The sequence below is a fragment of the Aristolochia californica genome, unplaced genomic scaffold (assembly GCF_029961685.1).
Source record: "Aristolochia californica isolate CCGP_79_NKW_82.1479 unplaced genomic scaffold, dmAriCali1.0.hap1 SCAF_3, whole genome shotgun sequence".
Lineage (NCBI taxonomy): Eukaryota > Viridiplantae > Streptophyta > Magnoliopsida > Piperales > Aristolochiaceae > Aristolochia > Aristolochia californica.
Window position 1 is genome coordinate 40,178,406 of NW_027181992.1, and position 17,471 is coordinate 40,195,876.

At 40.1% G+C, this 17,471-nt stretch overlaps 1 protein-coding gene and 1 pseudogene across 1 annotated transcript in view; one reads left to right on the forward strand and one right to left on the reverse strand.

Moving 5' to 3' along the window:
* Positions 1–12,280, forward strand: part of LOC137959116 (exportin-T-like) — a 35,958-nt gene extending 23,678 nt beyond the window's left edge. Inside the window, exons 9-15 of the mRNA XM_068806424.1 lie at positions 10,418–10,591; positions 10,670–10,735; positions 10,857–10,955; positions 11,329–11,475; positions 11,601–11,807; positions 11,921–11,966; positions 12,050–12,280. Coding sequence (XP_068662525.1) covers positions 10,418–10,591; positions 10,670–10,735; positions 10,857–10,955; positions 11,329–11,475; positions 11,601–11,690 — 576 coding nt within the window. The 3' untranslated portion in view covers positions 11,691–11,807; positions 11,921–11,966; positions 12,050–12,280. The remainder of the gene's footprint in view (positions 1–10,417; positions 10,592–10,669; positions 10,736–10,856; positions 10,956–11,328; positions 11,476–11,600; positions 11,808–11,920; positions 11,967–12,049) is intronic.
* On the reverse strand, positions 2,631–4,025 carry LOC137958491 (alpha-mannosidase At3g26720-like; annotated as a pseudogene).
* Positions 12,281–17,471: the final 5,191 nt, after the last annotated feature.

Below are 17,471 nucleotides of genomic sequence, written 5' to 3' on the forward strand. Positions count from 1 at the left end.
GACACCAAAACAAGTATATGAGGATCAAATGAGGTTGCAACAATTGATTAAGGTCGAACCTGGTGAGGATTTGAGGACAAATCCTTCTCAAGAGGGGGGAATGATGTGAACAAAGGTTGGTTTTACTCTATTATATTGTGGGACCCACCATGGTTACACGAGCTGGTGGGACCTACCGTGAGGACATGGGCTGGTTTTACTCTGTTACAATGTGGGACCCACCATGGTTGCACGAGCTGGTGGGACCCACCATGAGAACGTGGGATGCCAAGAAGAGTCCTCACAAGGAGTTAGAATTTTAGTTATATTAGATTTCTAGTAGATCTCGTTATCTTTTCAGGATATGCTTATCTTAGAGAGTAAGAGTTTTGAGTTATGTTTAGATTTCTAGTTTACATTGAGTTATCTTATCATGATAGGTTTATCTTTAAGAGTTAGAGTTTGAATGTAATTAGGACTCTACCACGTCCTCCACTATAAATAGAGGACCTAGTACACAAATTAAAGAAAGTTTTTTATGATTATTCATATTGTGAGTTATTCACTTTTCCAAACTTATCAAGGTTTCCTTGTGGCGTTCAAAACCGACTTATCAAACGGATTTTCCATACCCGTTTGTGGCGTCTTCACCATACCAAGGTTCTTGCTTTGCTAAGCAATGGGTCGCGTTTCCATCAAACTTGAAAGGTCTTGGGGTCGATTTCTAGATTTGGTATCAGGTTTCGTCACGGGTTGACGTGGTTCGTATCAATTCAAAGGTACATGAGGTTCATCCTTAATGAATTTAGACTTTTCTTAGCTTTCAACTATAATTTGATTGACCAGCTTAGATAGTTCTAGCCATTCAGTCTTTTAGAAGTAATTATGATTGTATATTTTTCTTCCGAGTTCCCAGAGCCCCTCGAAGGGATACTAACTTCACTAGAATCAGCCATATATGCCGCAAATATGAATTGTAGACAACCATAGATCATCACAAAATGAATAGCTGCGCAGGTATTATGGTTTCCACTTCTAAGAAAAATTAGGGTTTTATTGATTAGGAATATCATCTAAGGTCACAACCCCCTCACTGTTGAAGATAAAAACTCAAAAATCTCACAAAATCTTCAACATGTAGGGCTGATGTCAGCCAACCGAGTGGTGAAGTAGGCAGGTCGAGCCTAGTAAATGGGCTGCGTAGTAGGTAGATGGGAGAAAATCCCAATAAAGAACCCCTTTAGAGCTCTAAGCAAGTTCTATGCAATTAAAAATGCATTAGCCATGAAGAAACCCAAAAAACTGGGGTTGGAGTAAGTGGTCCAAGATGATGCAGGCAGAGGACTCAGGATGGGGTGTGCACAATGCAAAGAGGAGTGATTTTTCACTCAATAAATCCTCAAGATGATGCAGGTAGAGTCTTTGAATTGCTCAAACAGCAAAAGAAGCCATCGATCCTAGGGTTCTGGCAGAGGAAGAAAACAAAAGTTCAGATTTTTTCCAAACCAGTAAATGCAGATTTTGAAAAGTCACCCTTTTAAGAAGTCATAGGATTCTTCCCAGATTCATCCTAAAGCTTGATTTTGAGAAAGCCTTTGACAAAGTTAATTGGAAGCTTCTGGATACTCTCCTGGGGAAGATGGGATTCGGGAAAAATGGCTCTTCTGGATTCAAAGTTGCATCTCCTCTGCAAGCTACTCCTGTAGGTATTTTAAGGGATCCAGGGGAATCAGGCAGGGAGACCCCCTTTCCCCTTTGCTCTTCAATGTGGTAGCGGAATATCTATCCTCTTTGATCTATTCTGCCAAGAACTTGGGTTGGCTCCTCCCCACGACGGAATGTGCAGCCTTTGATGTGCCGATCCTTCAGTTTGCAAACGATACCATTTGCTTTGGGGTTGGTACTATAGATCAGATCCGAAAACCGCGTGTTGTATTGGAACTATTTGAATTGGCTTCTGGTTAGAACATTAACTGGAAGAAAACCACCCTCCTAGGCTATCATATAAACTCACTTGTGCTTTAGGGTATGGGTGACTATTTGGGGTGCTCAGTGGGAAATTTGCCAATTACATATCTTGGACTCTCACTCTTTGACTCTCGGCCTTCGGCGATGCTTTGGTCCCCCCTTATTGTGAAATTTGAGAAGAGACTAGCTACTTGGAGGGGCAAGCTTTTATCTACTACAGGGTGACTCACTCTCCTCAAGTCTTGCTTGGTAGGACTGCCAAACTATTTATTATCCTTCATGCACTGTCCGGCACCCGTTTGCAACAGGATTGATGCCATTAGTCGGCGTTTTCTCTGGAGAGGATCAGAGGACACCTTCAGATATCATTTGGTGAGTTAGAAGGATATTTGCATGCCCTGCAATCGGGGTGCCTGGTTGTTACGGTCCCGGATCTGACACATGGATTCGTAGGGAGACATGGTGAACGAAGATCAAGCCAAAGAGAAGCTTGAAAACCCTAGAGCTCGTTGAGGAGAACTCTAAGCCTGTTTACACTAGATTTAACCTAATTCTCAATGCTTGTCTTTCTCATTACTCTTACCCCTTAAATAGGGTCCCTGTTAGGGTTTGGGATAAAATATTCCAAAAATACCCCTGTGACCTAAAACTGAAATAAAATAAAATAAATTGAAGAAAAACAACTAAAATAATAATGTTATTACATGCATAACTTTACACCCCCCTGGAAAAACGAACTTGTCCTCAAGCTCGGAAGTAGTGCGAAAAGGCATATTGATGGATACTTGCAGGCCCCAAGCTGGCCTATAATCTCGAATCCTGTTAATAAAATCGCGTCCATTAGAATCTGTGAAAAATACTTTATTGGTCATCATTGTTGTCATAAATTGAGTAACAACTTCTTTGCCAATGAAATCAGCCGCTGGTAGAGGCCCAACAGGGAACTCAAATTCAGTATGGTCATTCCTTTGGTACACTCGTGTGATCTGTGATATCCATGGTGTAATTCTCTGACGCACGTCATCCAAAACCGGCCCCGGAAAACAGTGAAACCTGCCTTTGGCTCCGATTTTATAGCAACAGAACCATTTGGGCAGAATATATAGGCACCAGAAGCCTGAGGATCCGCACCACTGCCATCATCTCCTATATAATATTTATAAGACTGCTGGAGAGATGCCTTCACCGAGCTTGTGGTATGATGATACTGGATTAGTTTCCCATCAACAGCAGCATAAGTACTAGATGTCCTTGCCCAACAGGTATAGAATCACTGTTACGTCCTACAGACGTTTCAACCTCTGATAGAATTGATTTTGGGCCTATACTTTCGGAACTTGAAACAACATAAGTTCGGAAACCTAGAGGAGGTACACTTGCTGCAAAAGCAAGCCAATCCATGGGAATATCAATTGGCAACACACCCAACTGTGCCGACATAGAAGTTCCGCATGCCCAATGCTACATTAGCAATTGGTAGTAGCTGTGACTCAATTTCTTTTCCCTCAGCATCCCTCACAATACTTGACGCACTGGTGACCGGTATTCTAACAATATCCGCTCTCTTCCATATAAGAGAATTGTAGACAACAACAACCAGATCATTTCCATTGGCAAGTTGTGCCTCTGATGCAGGACAATAGCTAATATTTAAAAGGGGACACTGCAAATTTAGTTGATGGGTTTCTGCATCCAGTGCTCATGTTCAACTCTGTCAAGCAAGCGAGTGAAGACTCAACCAACTCTGCAGCCTCTGAATAGCCAATGTAGAGTCTAATTGCATAATCAATGGCCACATGCTGCTTTTCAATTCCACTGACTCCATCATGATGTTGAGCTAGTGCCAGAGCATCAGCCAGAGATGCTGTTGTAGGGCCTGATGGCCCTGAACCATCTCTCCCTTTAAGAAACTCCAATTGACTGGCAGCCAAGTAGTAGCCACACATCATTCTCACATAACCCTTAATAGCTGGTCTACTTGTGAAGTATCCTGCCCAATAAACATTTGCTCAATCTGCATAAGCGAAGTAGTCAGCAGTCTTGAGTCCACTGAAATTTCCCTCACCATGAACTACCATACAAGTAATCTACTGCGAACTTCCAGGACTTGCATTTGATATTGATGTATCCCTCACCATACCCAACGAGTTCTGGACAAAGTTTGTATCATATTTATATTCACTTTCATCAGCAAGATCCCACGGTAAATCTTTCTTGCAGTTGATATGATGGCCCCCTTTAACTTTGCTTGACTTTAATGAGGACAATGAGGAGTCCCAAACTTTCCTCTCCTCACTTGACACACCCATCTGTGCTGCAACCCCAGCAACTGTGCTTGGCTGATCTCCTTTTGTATCACAGATCATACCCCTTATCCTCCTATCAGCAGCCTCTGCAAGAGAGACCGGTGTACCATGATCTTTATGGCTATCAAGAGTCATCTGGCACAAATTCTGGGCCTCATCAAACTGAAGTGCGGGGACAAGTTCCACAGCTACATCATGGCAAGTCTCCCCCACCCTTGGAGCTGTCTCCCAATTCTTGCTGCTGGATTTCCAGGCCCATCTTATAACACTGTACGGAATTGGCAAGTTGGCCTACCATAGCATGAGTATCACCCAATTGCATATGGCCAGCAAATTTGGCAAGAGCATGCTCCTGACCATCATGCAAGTTGGGATTTTCAATTGAGTGCCCAAGAGAGGGGATAGCCTGACTGTACTGTCCCAAGCTGCAGGATAGTGCTGCTATCACATGCAAATACAACACCATCTCTAATCTGGATTTCCCAGCAGCATGTATTTCAAAAGAGTTTGCTGCCCGAAGAGCAAGATTCAGAGCCTTCTGGGGATTACACGCACAGGGACTGTGTGCGTCAGCAGCAAAATACAGCCCCTCACAGCAAAATACAGCAGAAAAATTTCAGCAGTCCCCAGAAATTTTTTTCTAGGAATCTCGGCATCCCCAGAAAAATTCCATGTCGAAATTCATACACACCAGCCGGAATTCTCTCAATTGGCCATCGATGCTTTGCTTCACGACCCAGAGACCCTTTGTCCCCAATTTTCGAGCAGCGTTGCTGTTGCTCAGCCCCTCTGAGCCACATCAACGCCCTGAAAAACTTATTTTGATCTAAAAATCGAGGAAGTTTCCAAAGCTTACCCCCAATGGCGTTGAAGACGGTTCCCCGTTGGGCTTCCAAGGGCGAGGTTGAGGTTGAGAACGAGAATCCGGAAGCCAGCGCCCACAGGATTTGTTTCCGACAGCGCTTCCTCTTTTTCCGGTAGACTCTTGTTTCTGCCAGTGCTTGTAGATGTTCGGAGACAGAGGAGGGATGCCCTAACTGATTCGCCGTGACCGAGATAGATCAGAATGCTTCTGTCTGCTGTGTGGAAAAAAATTCTGCTGGCCGTGAGAAGGGGATTTGGGAGGTTGAACCCAAATCAGCCTGTACCGGGGAGATTTTGGTAGAAAACCACTCCGATTCTCCCGACTCTGCATCGTTTCTGGTCGGCTTTGGATTTCCTTGTGCGGAAATCTTGAATTTTGCTGAAGCATGGCCTTTCCGCCCGTCCGAATTTGAGGTTGCCCCGCAGGGACTTTGGCTGGTACACAAGACAAAATTTTCAATTTTTCTGGCTCGTCACCTGTTTTCAATTCTTCTGTTGCTTTTCCTTCATTGCGTACCTCTTGCTCAGAAATTTCAGGTCTTGTGACCTTTTATGCGGCAACGCGTGGCTCCCTTGTCCAACATTCCATGAAAATTTCATACAATGCTCGTGCTTCTCCTGCTTCTTTGCATATTTTGTGCATGCGATTGCATATTTTGTCCATGTGAGCTTCTACCTTCTCCATGCGAGCTTGTACCTTCTCCCAATTTGGGAATACATCCCCCATTGTGTTCCCGCTCTGATGCCAATTTTTACGGTCCCGGATCTGACACATGGATTCGTAGGGAGACATGGTGAACGAAGATCAAGCCAAAGGGAAGCTTGAAAACCCTACAGCTCGTTGAGAAGAACTCAAGCCTGTTTACACTAGATTTAACCTAATTCTCAATGCTTGTCTTTCTCATTACTCTTACCCCTTAAATAGGGTCCCCGTTAGGGTTTGGGATAAAATATTACAAAAATACTTCTATAAATAAAATATTCCAAAAATACCCATGTGACCTAAAACTGAAATAAAATAAAGTAAATTGAAGAAAAACAACTAAAATAATAATGTTATTGCGTGCATAACACTGGTGGAGGGAGGATGGCGCTATTCTCCTCCTATCCTGATATGGAAATCAATTCAAAAGCTCCTCCCAATATTCAGAGATGCAACTTCCTTTCACGCAATGGAAGAACCCTCCTTTTTTGGTCGGATGAATGGTGTGGCCCCTGCCCCCTCTCTGAGGACTTCCTAGGGCTCTCTAGGGTGGCGAGGGACCTCTCTTGGTCAGTGGCTGATTTTTGGAGAGATCGCTCATGGAGTCTCACGTTTTGTCGGGGATTAATTGATGAGGAAACTTCGCCTTTTTTCTCTCCGCTCTAGACTCAGCAGCATTACTATTTGTGAGCATGTAGTTGATAAACTGACATGGAGGCCTAGCATTAATAGCCGATTCACAGTTGCATCTGCCTACTCTCACATTACAAAGCAAAATTACATCATGCATGAGCACAAGGCAAACCTGACATGGAAGTTCTCAGCGCCTAGTAAAATCAAGTTCTTCGTGTGGACGACCATCAGGGAATAGATCCTCACCTCTGACAACCTCCATAAAAGAGGTTCCACAACCCCCGATCGTACTTGTCCCCTTTGTGGTGTGTGGGACGAGACAATCCAGCTTGTTCTCTTACATTGTGATTTTTCTAAGCAAGTCTGGATGAAGATATTTCAGAAGATTGGACTCCAAATGGGGCTACATCAGGACCTTTTCGACACCTATGAGATGGTTATGGGGATCCGCTTTCTTAGGTTGGGCAAGATAATTCTCTTCGCATGCCTTGCGCATGTCCCATGGTGCCTATGACTCGAGCGAAATAACCGGAGATCCAACTCCAAGGCTAGCACCCCGGATAATACAGCTTCTCAAGCAGTGGGCCTTATCTCGAGTTGGTTACATACTAGGAAGGAGTTTGCCTCTTTATTGGGCGTTTCTCTTCGGGAAAATTGGGGTTTGATCATGCATATGGCGGGCCCCCCGCAGGAATCCAGTTATGGCCACTTGGGATCCTCCCCCTTACGACTGCATCAAACTCAATTTTGATGGCAATGCTTTAGGCTGTCCTAGGCCGACTGGAGCTGGGGGTGTTTTTAGAGATAACAGTGGAGACCCTATTCTATCCTATGCTGGGCCGGTGGGTATTGCTGATTCAAATATTGCTGAAGTAAGTGCTCTTCTATTCGGCCTCCAAATCTTTAAAGAGCGGTTTCATGGCAAGCTGCCTATCGAAGGAGACTCAAAGATTGTCACCAATTGGTTTTCAAAAGATAACTCCCCTCCTTGGCGCCACTGGCCAATCACTGATTGTATTGCTGACATTGTGTCATCCATTCATTGTAAGTGGAACCTCGTTCCCAGATCAGCCAATTCTTTGGCTGCTAAATTGGCAAAATTCGGAACCTTCCAGCAATCTCTCATTGTTTGGGAAGACTTCTCCTCTTGTAATATGCTCGTTTGACCTCTCTTAATAAATTAGCATCATTTAAAAAAAAAGTTGTAGAATTCAATAAAAGGAAGAGGAAGGCTTCACGTACTTGTAACAAGGTCTTACTGCTCCGATACTATGTGAAAATATGGGATAAGAGGGATTAAGACAGGAAGGAAGAGATAAGAGAGAAAGGGATAGGAGACGACAGCAAAAGAGTGATTAGACTCTTGTGATTAGGGGTCGAGGGTTTTGGTCGACCCCTAATCTATTTTTATAGCTTAAAATACGAACAAGGACGATAATTAGGGGTGGCTTCAAACCGAGCCGGCTCGGTTCGATTCGTCATTTATCGAGCTCGACCGAAGCTAGGTTCGGTTCGTCGGCTTGCGAGCCGGCTCGAAGTGAGTCGGATCGGTATGGATCGGTAATGGGATCGCAAGCGGGGGGGGGGGGGAATTTTTCCTCCCCCCTCGTCACCGCCGACCCCTCCCATCGGTTGTTATCGCCGCCTCTACCGCCGTCACAGCTGTTCGCCGGCAGTCTCTACCGCCGTCGCAGCTGCTCGCCGGCCGCCTCTGTGGCAGTCCGTAAAATTTCTTCCTCTCCTCGTTGTCGCCGCCGCCTCCGTCGTGGCCGTCATCCCCGACGATAGGTCCTCCCCGGCACCATAACCCCCTTCCCTCCGCGTCGTCTCGGTGGAAAACCAGAACAAGGGAGCAATAATCTCCCCCCTCCTTCGCGAGAAGATGATCTCGCACGTGTGGGATCATAAAATAAAAAAATAAAAAAACTTTTTCCTCTGGAAAAAATTAAAAATAAATTTTATAGAAATAATTTTCTATAAACTATTAGTGTCTCATGTTTTTTTAAACATTTTTCTAATTAAATTTTTTTATTAAAAATCATATAATTTTCTAAGTAAGATTTTTCGTACCAAGATGGGGTAGAAAATTGTATAGAAAATTTTTGAATAAGTATTTAACAGTTGATGCTGTAATACTTTTAGCATGAAGCAATTTTCATTGCAATTTTGTGTTTGATATTTTATTTAATTAAAAATTTATCGATAAGTATAATAATATATTAGATTGATTATTAATTTTATTTATTTCCCTAGAAGAGACAATAAAAGGTCCATTTAACTTTCCTAAGAAAATTTTAAAATATTTCCTGTAATTTTCTAACAAGTCACTAATAGTAATAAGATTTTATTTAAAGGTTTTTTTGGGAATATGTATCATAGGAAAAATATTTTTAGTTTTCCCTAGAATATAAATTTTTATCTAGGGGCACTAAGATGGCCATAATAAATTATGGCCAGATTCAAAAATTACAAAAAAAGCTAGATAACAATTGAAGTAAAAAATATTAATATTGGTTCATTTTAATCCATTATTGAAATTCAATCCCGAACCTCCCCTATCATTATATTTTTTTAAAATGTATGCATAATTTTATATATAATTTATTGAAAGCCACCCCTACATGTGAGATCATAAACAAGGAAAAAAAAACTCTTTGTCCCTTCCTCATGGCTCTTAAATAAATTGAAAAGATATTTTAGTAGAAATACGTTTCTAGAGACTATTAGTGGTTTTTTCAATAAATTTTGAAAAGACATTTTTAATAGAAATATAGGGACCATTAGTGCCTCATTTTTTTTCAAAATATTTTTCTAATTATAAATTCTTTTTAAAAAATCATATAATTTTCTAAGTAAGATTTTCTTGCCAAGATGGGTTAGAAAACCATATAGAAAAATTTTGAATAAGTATTTGACAGTTGATGATATCATACTTTGAGCATGAGGCAATTTTCATAGCAATTGTGTTTGACATTTGATGTAATTAAAAATTTATCGATAAGTATAATAATATATTAGATTAATTATTAATTTTTATTTATTTCCTTAGAAAAGGCAATCAGAGGTCCATTTAATTTTCCTAAGAAAAATTTAAAATATTTTTTGTAATTTTCTAGTAAGTCTGTAATAGTAATAGGATTTTATTTAAAGGATTTATAGTTTTTATTTGGGTGATTGTAAATTGATAGTGATATTTTATTTTATTTTGTTGTGTTTGATTATTGTATGTAGTTTATTTATAATGTTATGCAGTGTATGGAGTGTTTAGATTATTTTATGGAGTGTATAAATAATTTCATGAAGTATTTATGGAATGTATAGACAATTTTATAGAGTGTTTACGGAGTGTTTTTGCAGGTATTATGTATATTGATTATGCCCAATTTTAAGTAGAGGTTATACCGAATTTTATACAAGTATTATATATATAAATTATGCTCAATTTTAAGTAAAGGTTATGCCCAATCTTATATACATATTATATATATAAGTTATGCCCAATTTTAAGTAGAGGTTATGCCCAATTTTATGTAAAATGTATGCATAATTTTATATACATTTTATTCGATATATATTTTTTGAAAAATTTTAAATGTATGTTGAGGCTCGAGCTCTGCTCGAAGCTCGGCTCGAACTCGTTGGGCTCGAGGTCGATAACAATTTTAGGCTCAAGACGAGGCTCGGCTCGAAATATTTAAATCAAGCTCGACTCGAACATAAGCAGGTTCGGGCTCGGCTCGGCTCGATGCCACCCCTAACGATAATGCCTCTACTCACTCAAACCCATATAACTCCTACATTACACTTCCTAACTACATGAAACTTGAACTACATAAACTATCAAACATACTGAATAAAACAAGACTATAACTAGGAGGTGCAGATAATGAGAAAGTACCAAACTACCCTTCTACAGTGTCTCTTCTTCTTCTTCTTCCTCATTTTCTTTGTAAATTCTTGGCAGGAAATCCGTGAACTGCAAGAACTTCAAAAGACACTGTATACATTTCTCTATGTAATGGCTACACATGATCTATCTTCTGTGTTTCTTGCACCTAAAAGCAGAGGCTATTTGGATTCAATAATGCAATTGCTTTTGTACACTTCCTGCAACCATAAGGATATACTTGTCCGGAAGGTATGAATAACAATTGTGACTAGTGTATTTATGTAATTACTCAGTGTTTTACCTTCTTACAAATGAATAATTCTGCAGGCATGTGTACAAATATTTGTTAGACTTACCAAAGATTGGTGTACCGAATCTAACAGTGGAGAGAAAGTAAGTAGACTAATGCTAGTCTTTCTTTTGTTATTTATGTCATTTTTATATCATTTGAAAGATAAATAAGTCTTTCATGTTTCTAGCTCTTATACTGATATACTTTTCAATGTTTGGTCAGGTGCCTGGTTTCAAGACCTTCATCATTGAGACGTTTGCAACAAACTGTTGTCTATATAGTGTACTTGACAAATCATTTGATTTTCATGATGCAAACATGGCAAGTTCCATACCTTCAACTGCTTTCGCATGTTTTCTTGTAAAATATTTGTTATACTAGCAGTCGAAAAAGATATTTTATTGTAAACATGGGTTAAGAATGCTCAGTTTGCTCAAACTTCTGCCTATCCATGCATCTGTCCTTTTGCAAGTTGACAAACACATGACTTCAGAAATATTATGGTAAATAAAAACTCTTTTTTGGAGCCTCAGAAATATAATGTTGTGGTATGACGTACATATTTTGTTTAATCACTCATTCATGTTTTTACTATGAAATTTAGCTGGGACCATATTTTTCTCAGTAGGAAACTGTAACTGCTGCTACTCTGGGTTCAATTATTTATTGATGTTTTCCATCTTCAAATTTGCAGCTTGTTTTATTTGGAGAGATAGTGATGGCTCAGAAAGTAATGTATGAAAAGTTTGGCAACGATTTTCTCATGCACTTTGTTTCTAAATGTTTCCCTGCTGCACATTGCTCTCAAGATTTAGCAGAGCAGTATTGTCGAAAATTGCAGGTAATAACAACCCGTTCTAATTGCATCCTCTTTATGTTTTTTGCAGATAACTGAATTTTCTTGTTCACCTCTTTAGCTGTCACATTGCAATTTCTGATCTTGGAACTTCCCATTGATGTATTCAGGGAAATGATATCAAGGCTCTAAAGTTATTTTATCTGTCTCTAATTGAGAATCTAAGATGTCAACAGAATGGGAACCATATATTCAGATAGCATTCGAGTTCAACTCATTATCTTCTGATAACGAGCAATTACAAAACTTTCAAGTGCTCTGCTTTCTGGGTTTCTCAGGGAAGGCTCTTTTTAAAAAAATAAAATAAATCAAAACAGGTAGTTCAATTTCTTTTTATTTATTGCAACTATTTACTTGTTGCTTTTGATTTTTTTAGTGATGGATGGTGACATTTGATTTATTATTTACTCTTTATGTGTAATCTATGCAGGGTGCTCTTCTGCTGTATATAACATCTGAAAGTTGATCGAGATGAGGTATTTTTGTTCTTTAATTTTTGATGGAGAGCAATAAACTCTTTGCGATGTATTTGCTGAATTTTGCTGTGTTTTGAATACAGGTGTAAATTTCCGGCTGTCTATGATTTTATTAGACCTTGCTACGGGAGAGTGCACAGTAAAGTGTAAATTTGAATTTTTGGGTTTTTCTCTCGGTTCATGAGTTGAATTGTTTATTTCTTTATAGGCAATAGTGACAATCCTTGTCCTTGGCATTTTACTGTTTATTGTATCTGCAATCAGCTCCTGGTTGAGGTTAATTATCAAAAATTTGGAAGTTCCTCAGTTTTCTACGGCTGGCGTTGGTACTTGAATGTGAAAATTTCAAGTACTAATGAGCAGTTTGATTAAGCTCATAGAAAGATAAGGTACCATGAGGCGGAAGAACGGGCAGTGAAAACTGAAGAGTTAAAATCAAATCCTCGTAGAAAGACATAACTAGAATACTTTAACCGCTTCTATGTGTGAACATGACTTGGCAGTAAGAAAAGAAGACAACAGACCAGCCTTGGGTGGAAAGCAAAGGGGGGGGGGGGGGGGGGGGTCAACATTGAAGTTGAAGTTAAACTTTAAATTCAAGGTAATGATTTAATTCAATTTCAACTTCAAGTTGGGTGTTTGTGTAGTGGAGTTTAAGTGCATTAGAAAACAGAATCTAGTGTTAGTATTCCAAAATAAAAAATATGATGTAAACAAGAGAATGAATAATTTTTTATAATATATTTAAATAGAATATATACGTAAACAGATAATTAACCAAAATAAACATGATTACTATATTAATAAGTGATTTAATGTAGTATTAAATATATTAATATACTAATTAATGAAACATGGTTTTACCAATCTAATAGAATTGGGGTACTTCTGCATGGATCAAAATGCACATTTAGGTCAAATCATTGCTCTCTACAATAATATATGGACAAAATTTTTGTTACTCATCAATTCAATACAAAATGACTTAGAAAACCATAAAACAAAGGAGATTGTGGTTACTCACAAAAGACCTCTCTCACTATAATTGGAAAAATCCAGTACCTTTACATTACATATTACATGGAAGACTCAGACTGACAGTGATCACCCATGTTTTACAAGTAATTGAAGATTAATATGAGATTAACAAGCTTAGCAGGTGTTGGGGCCAAACCCAATGAAGCTATTGGCACCATTGAAGAAGATTTATATCCCTTCTTGTTGTATGTTCCCTATTATGGAAAGCCCTGAACCAGAAGGGGTGAATGTAAAGCAGAATGTCCCCACCTCGTCCACCGGAATTAGGAAATTTCTCGTCGGCAGCGTCAGTATCGGACCCCTTGAGAAGTAGAAAGACACGTCGGGACTCGGACCGATTCGAATCCGAACAGATCGTAACACTTATCAAAGATGGAAATGTCGGCGGCGCGTGGCAACCCTATTGTTTCCGTCAGTAAGGTGTCTCGCAGCGCCGTGTACACTGTCACCGGGAACCTCGTCACCACCATGCCAATGTCCATCACGGCGCGAGTTCTGTCAGTTGGAACACGTCTTCGGGATGGATGACACAATGTCAGCAATACAATCAGTGATCACAGTGCCATATCATCATCAATCATTATCTTAAAGTGGATCCAGTGGATCTGAATTTGCATTACATGGTAACATGTGATAGAGATAAAGATATAGATAGTGATAGAGATAAAGATAAAAGGTGATTAAAACAAAGATAGACAAATTGTAGAGTTGTAATCAACTATTATACCTGATCATTGATAATCATGATAATATTATTTTACATTCCTATATTCTACATGGTATTAGATCTCCCGATCGATTAATCAGAACCAGTCCGCCGTTGCTAGAAATCCATCTCGGAAGTAGTCGCATCTGATGCCCGCCCCATCGGTCTCAGTTTGTCACCTCCAATCGGCAACCACACTCGTCGGTCTCCTCTCATCGCTGATTTCCCGCCAAAATCGGTTGACCTTGCTGCCACTACTGTCTGCCTTGTCGGCGACTTCCTTGCTGGAGTCGCACCAGAACATCTCTCGGCTGACCACAATGATGACCCATATATATATATATATTTTTTAACCCTCACTCCAGAATCTCTTCATCCCATCCGGACGATGTGATTTCGTCTACTTCAATCGCTACCAATGTCTCTGCTCTTCCTCATCTTTTCATAGGACTATGCGATTTCCTCCATTTAAGCTGCTACCAATGCCGTTGCTCTTCCTAATCTCTTCACCGGACAATGTGATTTTGTCCGCCCCAGCCACCTCTAGTGCTGCTACTCTTCCTCCAGACGATGCGATTCCGTCCACCCCCCAGCCATTGCCCTTCCACTAGACGCTGCGATTCTGTCTGCCGCAGCTACTACCCTTCCACCAAATGATACGATTCCGTTTGCCCCAACCGTTGTTTTTCCACCGAACGATGCGATTCTGTCCGCCCAACCGCAACTCTTCCACCGGATGATGCGATTTTGTCCGCCCCACTTGCTGCCCTTCCACCGGACGATGCAATTTTGTCTGCCCCAGCCACCTCCATTGCCATTGCTCTTCCTCTAGACGATGCGATTCTGTTTGTCCTAGCCACCTCAAGTTCTACTGTTCTTCCTTTGGATGATGTCATTCTGTCCGCCTCCAGTGCCGCTACTCTTCCACTGGATGATGCAATTCCGTCCACCCCCAGCCACTACCAGTGCCACTACTCTACCACCGGATGATGCAATTTTGTCCGCTTCATCTACTACTCTTCTCAGTCATTGTTCTTCCAAGCCGCTGCTCTTTTTAGCTACTACCAGTGCCACTGCTCTCTCCAAACCACTTCCAAGAATATGCTTCATCTTTTTGAAGATCTAGATTAAACTCTCCTCTTGGAGCTCCATCTTGCGGGGGCATGATAAAGATAAAGATAATGACAGATATTAGGGGTCGCATTGAACTGAGCCGGTTCGTGATCGGCTCGAGCTCGACTCAGTTCAATTCGATTTATTTGGATCTCGAACATAGTTTGAAATCTAGATGAGGCCCATTTAAGTTAACGACCCTAGCTCCACTGAACCATGGTTCGGTTCGAAAGCTCACGAGATGGCTCGTTAAGTTAATGAGGGCTTGGGAGGTGAGAATTGGGAGCAGGAGGTCTTCGACTCTTCGTCTTTTGTTCTCTCAGGAATTAGGGGGAACAGGGAAACGACATTCGACAGGCGGCGATCGAGCGAAAATGGGGAGAATTTCATCTTCTTATTTCTCATTCTCCCTCTCCGATTTCTTACTGTCAATCTCAGTCTTCGATTTATTACTCTTCTCCGATTTCTTCCTCTTCAATTTCTTCTTCTCCGATCTTCTTCCTCTTCGATTTCTTCCTTTCAACTTCTTGCTCGTCGACGGAAGTAACGAAGCATATGTAAGTTCTTGAGATTCTGGGTCCGCGTTGTCTGCAACTGCTAGAGCAGAGTCCGCCAGGAGTCACATGTGGTCGTTCTCACCCTCCTACTTCCTTTGCCTTCGGCTCAAATCCAGAAGAATCATCAAGCTCAAACCCCATAACATTTTCTTCTCATCAGTTGCACAACCCTCTTGAGTTTTTCGAGCCTTCTCCCCCATCTCTGCTTTGTTTGACTCACTCCAGCTACTATGAACACACCCCATTTGAAGAAATTAAGAGAAGAATGATGAAACAAGAATAGAGAGAAGAGCCAACATAGAAGAAAGAAAAGAGACGAAAGTTGCAAAGGGAAAGTTCTTTGCTTGAGGAAGATAATTTGGTAAAAAAGAAGATGGGAAGTGGGAATTTATGCCATTTAATATTTTCATCAATATACACCAAAAATTAAAATAATTTTCAGTAATGAAGGCTAATATGGTCTCAGTGGATATCGATCAACTATCAAGGAAAATTTATTAAAGTGGAAAAGGCGGGAATTGGAGAGAAGCTCAGAAGGCGAGATTCTCCTTGCCTTGAGTAAAATGGACAAAAGGAACTCATAGAGAGAAACCAAATGAGCAAAACAGGTACAAAAGGATTGTCCCAGTCGACTGGGTGTTTGGCATTTAATTATCCAGGCTTACTGATGGACAAGAAGGCAAACAAGGGGAAAAAAACTGATCGGGTTCGGTAACTATCCAACACCTTCCGAGCCCAACCACTTGTCGTCTTCCCTTGTCTCTCTTATGTCCCTATTTGCCTCTCTTTTAATCTTAATCTTTTGTTTTTTTTTTGTCGATGATGTAACAGACTAACAATGATTTTTTTTTTAATCTTTTGTATTCCATTATTTATCTTCGATCTCACATTAAAACTGCTATGGATGAACACCTCATGTTTTAAGAGCTTCTTCCTACTCATTACTCAGAGGTAATGGCTCTCACCCTACTATTGATTTTCTATTTTTAGCTCTTACAGTTTTATTGATTTTTCTATTTTTCCATTGTATTATTTTGTTGGGCATTTTAATTGTTTGCCAAATAATTCGTCAATCCTCAGCAATCAGCACTACTAGATATCTGTAGACTGTAGTTTAATCGCGTCATGTTTCGAGCTCTCAATTACAGAGGAGACATCAACCTTTTTATATTAATATTGATATTGATATTTCAATGATGTTTTTGTGTTTTATTATTGAATAAAGTTTATGCATAATTATGCAACTTTTATAAATAATTTTATGTAGAGTGTATAAATAATTTTATATACAATTTATTTGACATGTATTTTATGCAAAGTTTTAAATATAGGTGGAAGCTCGAACTTGGCTTGGGCTCAAACTCGGTTAAAATCATTGGGCTCGAGCTCGATTACAATTTTAGGCTCGAGGCTAGGCTTGACTTGAGCTCGAGTTTGAAAAATTTAAATCAAGCCTGGCTCGAACATAGGCAGGTTTGGTCTCGGCTCGATTTGATGCCACCCTTAATAGAGATAAAGATAAAAGGTGTTTGAAACAAAGAAAAAATAAAATTGTGGTGTTGTAATCAATTACTGTCTTTGTTGTAATTCTATAAATAGTGTACATCTGATCAATGATAATCACGACAATATTATTTTACATTCCTATATTGTACAACGTGAGGCGGAAGACCAGGCGGTGAAAACTGAAGAGTTAAAACCAAATACTCATAGAAAGATAGACATCACTAGAATACTTAGTGGCTTCGATGTGGGAACATGACTTGGCAGAAAGAAAAGAAGACAACAGACCAGCGTTGGGTGGAAAGCTAAGTGTTGGTTAGATTCTAAAGTCTCAATACATACACAGTGGCACATCATTTCCCTTAAGGGAGTTAAGGCACTTCAAAAGTAGATCATGTAAAGATTAAATCTTTATTCACCACGATTTGGAAACAAGATTATATCACATATTTATACACAAAATTGAAAAAAAGAATTTGCTAAATCTGGCATGGTGATCCGTCGATTCCGGCAGACAGAAGCCTTGTCTGCAGGCTTCCGTTGCATTGCCGTTCACACCCAACCACCCCCACCCCCCTTCAAGTTGAG